Source organism: Triticum dicoccoides, chromosome 6A (assembly GCF_002162155.2).
Source record: "Triticum dicoccoides isolate Atlit2015 ecotype Zavitan chromosome 6A, WEW_v2.0, whole genome shotgun sequence".
Taxonomy (NCBI): Eukaryota; Viridiplantae; Streptophyta; class Magnoliopsida; order Poales; family Poaceae; genus Triticum; species Triticum dicoccoides.
In genome coordinates this window covers 153022211-153032096 of record NC_041390.1, presented here as the reverse complement: position 1 = coordinate 153032096, position 9886 = coordinate 153022211, and the positions used below count along the sequence as shown (strand labels likewise).

Genomic DNA, 9886 nt, shown 5'->3' with positions numbered 1-9886 from the left:
GGGGGCGCGAGGCTTGCCTTTGCTAGAGGGGGCAGTCGTGATGTCGGACGAGGCGAGGGTGGCGAGGCCGGTGGCGGCATCGAGGTAGTCGTCCATGGCGAGCGGCAGGAGCGCGCACGGACGAGAGGGTCTTGGAAAAAGTGGAGAAAAATGGTGGAGGCTGCCACCGACTGGCAGGCCAGAGAGAGTAGTTGGCGCGCGTCGCGCACGTCCGCCTCGTGTCCGCGCCGACACAAATAAGGCTTTAAAATAGGCCGTGAATGGACCGACAGCGAACGAAAAGCGAATACGCGTCCATTTGGGTCAGCGCATTGAATCAACTTTTCTGTCTACGCTGACCCAAACGAACGCGCGCGGATGAAATGGGTAATCGCATTGGAGTTGCTCTTAGCCCGTCCTCCGACTCCGAGACCATCATCTCGAGTAGTACGCTGATGAGTCACCAAAACATACCAAGGGCATCGTAGATACCAATCTGAAATTCTTCTTCTGCCACCCGAGAATCGTAGTATTCTCATCTGATTCGCTTTGGATGCTCGTGCTTGGTAGTAAATGGTAATGCTGTGGGTTGCTAGTCACGTGACTGCGTAGTCTACATTTGTAGAGTATCGTTGATAAGCACCAAGAACCAACGAATCATGCATACAGGCTAACGGCTAGGACCGACCCAGATTGATTCGCATTGGCGGCAAGGCCTGTTACAGGAAGAATCCGATGAGTTTGTCCAGCAAGCTCGCAGGTACTCTTTTTGTCATAAACCGGTAGGAGTTGTCCGATGGAGCTAAACGCATCACGGCCCGGCCCTAGCTAGTCAAGATTGTACCAATTACGATGGTTCAAGTTGACACTGTCAACTCCGCTTTGGAAATCGGAAAGCCCTAATAACATGATAACATGTCTATGATCGGAAAACGCCCTAATCGTGGACACCCTCACCCCTTGTGGTCACTATACCGTGAAGCTTTAATATACGATACCAAAAGGAAGTTCATGTCCTATAACAATTCCTTCTGGTGGAAAGATGCGTACTTCGCCTGTCATTTTGGGAGAAAGAAAACAATTTCTATATAGCAACAGTGCGTACTTCACTATGGAAGGCAAAATGGATGTGAGCAGAAGCAGGGCGGGCATGGCTCTATCAATCAAGCTCGACACATGTCCTATAACAATTTAGTAGAGCTCTATCAATCCCCTGTATCTCAAGTAGTAGATGCAAGTGCATCGCTCGTCAGTGTCGGATCCTCGGGGAGAAAATCTTAAATTCGGCAGATCACTGATAACCCCGTCATACAAAAATGATGCTCGAGCAAGAGCTTTACTAAACAGTGACTTCTTTTCAAATATAATGTACAGGCTACAGAGAATCACAAAAGTTCGTTTGAAAAAACCAGACCAACCAAAAGGCCAGCAAAAATTACAAATGAAGTGTTTACTGCTACGTGGATTATTTAAATCCGAGTTTCCTTCAGTTACAAGATGGTGAAAACGAAGCTTTGCTACTTACAGCCTGCGGTCTGCATTAAACGCCAAAAAAAAAGAAGAGAAGTTATATGCCTGGATACAGTGTAGTACTAGTCTTGCTGGAATCTTATGCATATACAGGAAAAAATGGCTAGTCGTCTCATTCACTATTGGTTTCACACTCTTCGATCAACCTGGTAGAAAATGAGGACCCATAAATGAAGTGCAATGATGCAATTCAACTGCTGCTTATCTGTCAGTTCCCAGCAGCTGTTAAGGGGCACAGGGCTAACAGTTCAGGAGTAAAGGGTATGCTACAGGGTACTGGTTGGCTGGTACATGCACCCTGAATTGGTAGGGGATGGGGTAGGACCATCTGCCTCTCATGATGCACACTTGTTCTACAACCACCCAACAAGGAAGCAGATTGTTGTCTAGAAAAGTGGACGTTCTGAACGCACTACCATACATAATAAACTGTAAAGTGAATACACTTAGTTGACAGCACTGAGAAACAGCCCTGCTGTCTTTCTTTCGGGAAAAACTACACTGCTGGTAACAGGGACTAGGCAAAAATATGCAAGCCAGACATTTTGCATGTTTAAATAATGAATTTGCACGCAATACCAGAAAAAATATCGAAGTACTTAGAGATCGTTCATACTAACAGCAAGTGTTTGAACTTTGAGCAAGAGTAGACAGCAAATAGAACCATGAACATCTCTTGCTGACAAAAATTTGAAGGAGTGGCAAAGTTTATATTAGACAAAAAGACTTGGAAAGGACTAATACCTTCAGTAAACAAAACCGTATGAAGACATCACGATTTTACAAAATACAGCAGCTCGTCTGGTCCCTGAAAAGGTAGATAGACGGTTTAATTAGCGACTGCAAGTCATGATAAACCAAATCCATTTAAGATAACGTCAATTTTGAAGTCCTGGTATTGCCTGCATTTACAAACAGATGTTACATAGTATGTTAGAATCTCTTGTTTGTGAGGGTACATGTTTGAAAATGTTAGCAGACTGTGGTGACTACTTGGATAGCCAAGTTTTGACAGGAAAACGAAACCCACTTCATAATTCTGAATCTTATTCCAAGTTATACAGCAAGAGAACATACTTCTTCGGATCTTCATAGTGTACTAAAGCCTCCAGAAATTTCTTCCAATATGGTCCAGTTTCCTGAAGGTTAACTTTGTCTGGTCCCCCAAGATAAGCTTGAACAATGAATTCATGGCTCCTCTCCCTGAACAGAGGAAAATGTGTCAGTTTGTCGTTTATTATGCAGTAAGATGAAATATATTGTGCTTAATCCTTTTAGACAGACCTTCCTTCATATCGTGACAACCATCCCAAGTAAGCTGCTCCAAAGTACATGGATGCAAATGGATTGTAGAGATCATCCACCGAGCTCACTGTGTATGCCGTATAGCCACAATCTCTACATACTCAAAATGCAAACTGCAAGTGAGGACAACTATATGGAAACTGCAATAGAAAAGTTGAACAAGAGAAGTGCCAATGCAGCCTTTTCTGATAGAGTATGCAACCAACTCAATGCAGTTAGATTCCAGTTTATTAGATCAGTACTTGCTCTGAAGTATGATTGTCTGACTTCTGAAGTAACCGAAAGTAGCAGATCAAAAGAATTCATGTACTCCCTCCAATCCATTTTAATTGCCAATACTTGCTCTTAGTCTTATATTTTGTACTTGGATCGCCAAATATGTACTCCCTCCGTCCCAAAATAAGTGTCTCAACTTTGTACTAACTTTAGTACTAAACTTGAGACACTAATTTTGGGACCGAGGGAGTATGTATGAAACAGTATACGCCAAATCTGTAGTTCAGGTTCAGCTATCATGTGTAAGGACAAAATAATAAGTAAAGCAAGGATAACTGGTAAAGCAAAGAGTTTCAGGATTGTCAGGGCGAACAATATCGTTCAAAATGTTGAGGCCCTACTCAGACTCCACAGTCACCTCACCAATAATTGTTTGGATAAAGTGCACAGGTAAATGGCTAGACACAATGTCACGCTCACCTGGAAAGCCATGCAGCAGTATGGTAATCTATTCCCATCAATCCTGTCCGAGAACGTACTCCATGGACAAAGCGCATACTGCTCACCTCTGCAAGAGCAGCTAGGGCTTCCTATGCAGATTTGAAACAGAATAGACGGTTCAACAAATGTTAGGATGCAGGAGCTATAAGAAATTCAGATAATATATTTGTTGTTACTGGGATAGCCCTACAGGCATCTACATAGTCAGTACCGCTGGAATTTCAATTGGAAATATCTCTAGTCACTAATTTTACAAGGAAATGGATGCTAATGCGATTAGCAGACATTACTTTCAAATATTTACAGAAAGAGAGAAACAAGGGAAATGTTTATGATAACTAACAGCACAAGAAATGCATTGGCTAATATACTGTTGCATGAATTGAGAGCCAAAATATGATGAGCATAGTATGTGATGATCACTCATGCTACAGTACTATACATACTTACGTAGGCCTTCGAAATGCAATACAAATGCATGCAACAAAACAGAGGTTTAGGAGCTAAATGGTTCTACAGGATGCACAGGTATTGGTATTTCAATGCATTACAGATTTGCTATAAGAGAGGTCTCAGTTGATGACCAGATACAAGAGCAACATGTTTAAGCAAGTTCGAATAGAATGCACTGACTATCAACCCAAAACTTACCGGCTTTACTCCTCTTGAGCTGAAATGGCGAGATATGATTATTTCAGCAACAGCCTGAGATTAAATTCAGAATCACGTTTAGAAACTGACATAAAACCATTAAAAAAACTATACTGATGATATGATATAGAGTCGGGGCGGTTGTATCAAGTAAGGTGTGAACTAATGGTTATCTGAAGAATATGCAGATGTGATGTTTACTGTAGCTTTACGTACAAACATATGTTTGTCAAGTTTTAGCACGGCAAAGAGGGCACCCTACTAGTGAAAGGAAATGTGAAGTAACTGCACAATTATTAAGAACCAGCCATACCTTGACCTCAACTCGAGAAAGATACGGTCTCTTCTTGGCATCATGCGAAAATCTGACATTTCCACGCCGCTCGCCAGAATTTGTCCACTCCTTCAACACGTCAGGCTGACTCCACATTCCACCCATATCTTCCTCTGACACTTTGGAATCCCAATATACCAGCTGTGTTCCTAACACAAAAATGATAACCGGATGACATGTTGAATGTAGTAAGAAGTTTCTCCGGAATCAAAATAGGGATCAGCTGTTGGAGTACATGCTTTATTTTAAGTCTTTCCTATATTTTACACTCCTTGAATATAAAAAACTAAAGAAAAAAACAAAATCAACAGAGCAAAATGTAACCTGCAGTTGAGGAATTTTCTAGGAGATCAGGAGCGAGCTCATTGAAACTGTCTGGTTGTCTGCTAACAAAAAAGTGAGAAACAGTTCATCAACAAGTTCGATCCTGGATGTAAGGTAAAACAAACAAATAGCTTTTGCGCAAAATCATAACTTCTGAATTTTAATTCATTGAACAGTTTCTACATTTCTAAAATAATGGACATTCAATGGGTTGCAAGGAGTTGACCATGCAGTTCATATAGTTTACTTAGGGCATGTACAGTGCACTGCTAAGTGCTTTTATATCGGTGCTTAAAGAGAGATGAAAAACCACATCATTTAGCACGCATGCAAGAGTCACCTTCTCACATACAAGCACATAGTACAACATTAGCACCTTATCAGTCATAAGTGGCAAGAAAACTGTTTCTTTCATTAAACACTTCTTCACGCGCTTGCATTGTATGTGCCTTAATGATACAATCATCAAGGAACATCCTTTGGATTGTTGTGAAACAAAAAAACTGGTTATTTCATTAGTTTGATACAATATAAGTTTTGTGACATACAACATACATTTTCTCAGTCAAATCTACAGTCAAAATTGAGCACAAAATATGAAGGGGGCAAATAAATCCAGACGGAGGTAGTACCAATTTAACTGGAACACTGCACTACTGCAGCGGCTACAGAAGTCCGCATTATCCTGCTATAGTGGGTACAGAGAGGAGTATGCTGAAGGACTGGGACGCCGCCTGCAATGACAAGGCAGGCTGGAGGTGGTGACTGCACCATCGGTTTCTTGCAAGATACTCCCTCCGTTCCAAATTACTCGTCGTGGTTTTAGTTCAAATTTGAAACCATGGGAATCAAAGTAGTCAGTCCGCATCGCAATTGGTAAGCTTTTTCATGGCACGGCCCAGCAGCTTAGCTGGGTGTCCGTGCCCGCTTACACCCTCATAATTCTCCGGTCCCAATTTATAGAGGTGAAACTTAAGATTAAAGCTACTGTAAACTTGTATCATGTCAAACAAGTAAAGTTGTCGCTTATGGTTCTGTTATTTCGAGGAGCTCAACAATTTTCCCCAAACTTGAGGTCTTACTAGGCTTACATATTTAAGCTCAAAACCTTAAAGAAAAGACCTTAATAGACCACAAACTATAAGAGAAACAAATTTAACCAAGGCAATACACTGAGCACTGAACAACATAACAATGTTGGAAGTAGAATACGAAGAGAGATTTTGAAGAATAAAACCTCATAGAGAGCAAGGTCTCTTTCACATAAAGATAACGTTCGAAAATGGGGGCAGATGACTTGTGAGTAGCTTTCTTTCTGCCTCCCTTGTAAGCTCTAACGACAAATTCTTCAGTTCTTTCTCTGCAGCATTTTGCCAAATAATTGCGTTTAGGAGTAGAAAGATACAAGATGATAAAGTATATTAAATTTAAAAGTGAAACATAATCTACCGGAGAAATACATACTTTTCATCACATGAGAAGAGCCACTTTGCATAAGCAGCGCCAAAGTAGACATTTATAAAAGGCCAGTAGAGCAAATCAATATTGTCTTCAAGTTCAATGTCATAATTCTTGTAACCCAGTTCCCTTATCAGAAGTGATGAAAACAAGAAGTTCGGTTAAAGAATGTAGATGAGAATGGAAGATACATAAATTAAGTTGACCAGGCCTGTTGACTGTTGAGTACCTGCCAAGCCATTGAGCAACTTCTGGTGTCACCTGCATTATGCCCATCTTAGTCTCCTTAGTCTTGCGATCATAGTCATCCACAAAGAGCCTCCTTCCACTCGCAATTTCTGCAAGGGCACCTATCATATACTGCACAAAATAAGTAGCATGCTTAGCAAAGTCCACCAGGATAGTTACCAACAGCAAGATAGCTGAACTCTATCACTACAATTGTCATGTCTCATACCCACATAATTTTTACTCGTCTACAAAAGATAATGTGTCATGAAACATATGTTAGCATACAGTTGTACTGCACCACTCACTTTTCCGATTACTGTCACAAGTGCAAATGATGATAAAACATAGAGAAATAGAATCAATACCGGGTCTAGCTGTGATTTGAAATGCCTCTGAACAGTAATTGCAGCAACTGCCTGAAAGAATCATGAGTGTATGTAAGAACACTTGAAACCCAGCATTATACAAACAACAAACATAATAATTATCAAAACCAATAGACCCCAGCTTTGTTATTATTTTTCATAGCTCGGCAAACTTCAGCACTGCATTAATAAACTTCTAAACAGTCATTTAACCACTTCCTTGAATATAGCAAGAAACCACCATGTTTGACCACTTATCTCACAGCAGCGATAGCATTTACCTTGGTTAAAGTTCAGCAAAAAATTCGCTAGCGACTACTGATAGCCTGCTTTTAGTGCCACATTCTAGATCTCAGATGTGAAATGATTATCAAAATGAATAAAGCAAACAATGGATAGACCGGATATGTCAGACATTTTGTTTTTCAAAGAGGTTATCTTAGACATGCAGAAATGCAGCTTCAAAAAACAGATATATAGTGATCTAGCAAACAGTACAAGTATCCAACAGCTAACGATAACAAAGGTTTACACAGTTAGGCTGATCACCCACCATAATTTCAGTTTGTGTCAGATATGCCTCGCCATCAGGATCCCGTGATAGGTGAACTTTCTGTCCCTGTTCTTCCCCAGCATCAATCCACTCTTTACTTACATGAGGATCTGCCCACATTAATCGAATATCATCTGGATCCAAGCAGTCATCCCAATATTTAAAGCTTACAGGCATCTTGTACTGATCAATAGCAGTTTCTGCCAATCTGCATTGAAAACAATAAACAAGTAAAGCTTAGATGCCATATGGTACCTTTCTCAAAGTACAAAGAATTCAACGACCCAATTAGCCGTTTGTTCTGGACTTACATAGGGGGTCAGACAGTTTTGACAGGATAACAGGTCAGTAAGTACATTGGAGTCTGGAGTTAATACTTTGCGCAAATGCAATCACATAATAAGAGGAAAATGCAATGGCTGGTTGCATTGTATTGATAGAAATGAGGGCATCTAAGTATCTGTAAACCAAACTGTGCACTCACTCGAGATGGAAAATCGTCATATCCTGTACATGTATGCATCATACTGCAGATCGTAATAAACACGGCAAAGTAAATGTAACATGAAACTAATCACTGAAAGTGAAGAGAAATATGGTGAACACACAGTATCTTATGTGCACACAGCACACAGAAGTCATCACCAAAACAAGTACACAGAATTCAGCAAGTCACACCACACCCACACCATGACACCAACAAGCAGTGCGCACTCAAACTGGAGATTCGCGTAACAAGAATTGGAAAGATAATCTGGGGTCAGGGGAGATGATTATTCATAATCTACACACAAAAAAAGCTCGCAGAAACTGTACAATCCCCACAAAGTTCCATATGACGATCAAAATTTCCAAAAAAACTACTTCCACAGGCACATAACATGAATCATGAATCATGATCACTGTTTCCAACGTGGGATAACTTTTTAGGTGAAAACTGTGAGATAACTTAAATTCGCAACATTATAAATCGCACTGAATTAGAACTAGCTATGAACAATTTACACACTAAATCAGTAAATCTTCGATACAGACCCAACTCCTGCGAAGGAACGACCGACCAACCAACCACCAACTAGCAGCAGCCTTAGCGTCGCACGCACGCACGCTGTACCTGTACGCACGCACGCACGGCGAGATCGCCAAAAACAGCAACCGCATTGGCCTCGTCAACCCGCCACCAAACAGCACGAACGCACCGAGCGAGCATCGCACGCAACAACGAAAAAATCGCACCTCGACACCTCGCGATCTCAGTCGTAACCTCCATCAATGCACGACACAGCAACCAAAATCGGCGAAAGGAAATCACTAGGCGCTACCAAAAAAAACCTCGCTCCCACGGCCGAGCACCGAAGAGAACGGGCCGAGAAGAGGCTGCGGCGGCGGGATGGCAGAGGGAGCTCACTAGGGCGCGCGGAGGCAGTCAGGAGGGGAATCGGGGGTGTTTCCCGCCGCTCGCCGCCGGCTCCTCGCGATCCGAAGGGGATTTGCGGGTGGCGACGGTGGGGTGGGGTGGGGTGGTGGGAATGGGGAATTGGCCAGAGAGAGAGAGGAAGGAGAGAGAGGCGCGTAAAGTGGAAGACGGGAAGGGAGGGTGGCAGAGCAAAGCGCGAGTGCGGGCGGTACAGTTTAAACGTGGGCCTGCGCACGTGTCTGGTGGATTTCGGATTTGAAATCACAGTCGTTGAAATTGGATGGGCGTCGATTTCTTGCGAATGAAGCGACGCTGTTTGGTCGTTTCGGATAACTATTTTTCGCCGCTCACCAGTCTAGATCAATTTGATGTTTGCTCGTCATCCAATGATTTTTCCAGTGGACTTCTAAAAAAAAGAATGTTTTCTCCGGTGGAACGCTGTAAAAATTAAATGAAATCAATGCCGGGTGACAATCTGTTCGACTGTTCGAGGATCTATTAGTGCAAAAAATGTTGTATATGCTAGTGTAATGCTCCCGTGTTTCCCCGCTAAAAAATGCTCGCGTGTTGCATTCTTTTTCATGATGGAAGATAATGACTTTCATTTTAGCCTTTGCTTTAGATTGCCACATCTAAACGCAAAATTAACTAAATTATGTGGATATTTGGTTCAAGCCACACACTTAAAAGATTAGTTTTGAAAGAAAAAAAATCAGTTTTGTTAAAACACATCTAGATGTGTCATAAGTATTGCACATCTAAGTCATATGTTATTGGTCTTACATTAAGATTCGTGTGAATATTTTCTTTTTCTTTTTTTTCTCTTTATGCTTGATTCACTCACTTAGATGTGCAATAATTAGAGCACATCTAGATGTGCCCTAGACACACCCCCAAAAAAATTCAAATTTATCGATTGATCATACTCTCGCATTGGTCGCACCCTCCGTGGGCACCACGTACCACGTGGACCACTTTCAGAAATATTTCGGGCATTCACGTCCCATACCCGTCATCTCTAT

The 9886-nt window shown here is 41.7% G+C and overlaps 1 protein-coding gene across 3 annotated transcripts; it reads right to left on the bottom strand.

Moving 5' to 3' along the window:
* Nucleotides 1-1296: 1296 nt before the first annotated feature.
* Nucleotides 1297-9040, bottom strand: LOC119316371. Of its 3 annotated transcripts, none has more exons than XM_037590685.1 (14): nucleotides 8856-9039; nucleotides 7448-7655; nucleotides 6895-6945; nucleotides 6528-6658; nucleotides 6305-6427; nucleotides 6078-6200; nucleotides 4841-4899; nucleotides 4496-4665; nucleotides 4183-4236; nucleotides 3511-3620; nucleotides 2794-2907; nucleotides 2587-2712; nucleotides 2254-2317; nucleotides 1297-1514 (listed from the first exon to the last, which is right to left on the bottom strand). In XM_037590685.1, exons 2-13 carry the CDS (start codon nucleotides 7622-7624, stop codon nucleotides 2290-2292), a joined length of 1266 nt encoding a protein of 421 aa, XP_037446582.1. In that variant the 5' UTR covers nucleotides 7625-7655; nucleotides 8856-9039; the 3' UTR covers nucleotides 1297-1514; nucleotides 2254-2289. The 3 variants fall into 3 exon arrangements, with proteins under 3 accessions (XP_037446582.1, XP_037446583.1, XP_037446584.1); XM_037590686.1 differs by lacking the exon at nucleotides 8856-9039 and adding an exon at nucleotides 7759-8776; XM_037590687.1 differs by lacking the exon at nucleotides 1297-1514 and adding an exon at nucleotides 1521-1655 and having other exon boundaries at nucleotides 8856-9040.
* Nucleotides 9041-9886: the final 846 nt, after the last annotated feature.

Bases quoted from the DNA above. Each gene is read 5' to 3' on its own strand.
- LOC119316371 (XM_037590687.1), bottom strand. From the start codon at position 7,624: ATGCCTGTAAGCTTTAAATATTGGGATGACTGCTTGGATCCAGATGAT. The intron at 4,666-4,840 runs GTTACATTTTGC...TTTTTGTGTTAG, and splicing joins AGAAAATTCCTCAACTGCAG to GAACACAGCTGGTATATTGG. The intron at 2,908-3,510 runs GTGAGCGTGACA...TTGAGTATGTAG, and splicing joins ACTGCTGCATGGCTTTCCAG to AGATTGTGGCTATACGGCAT.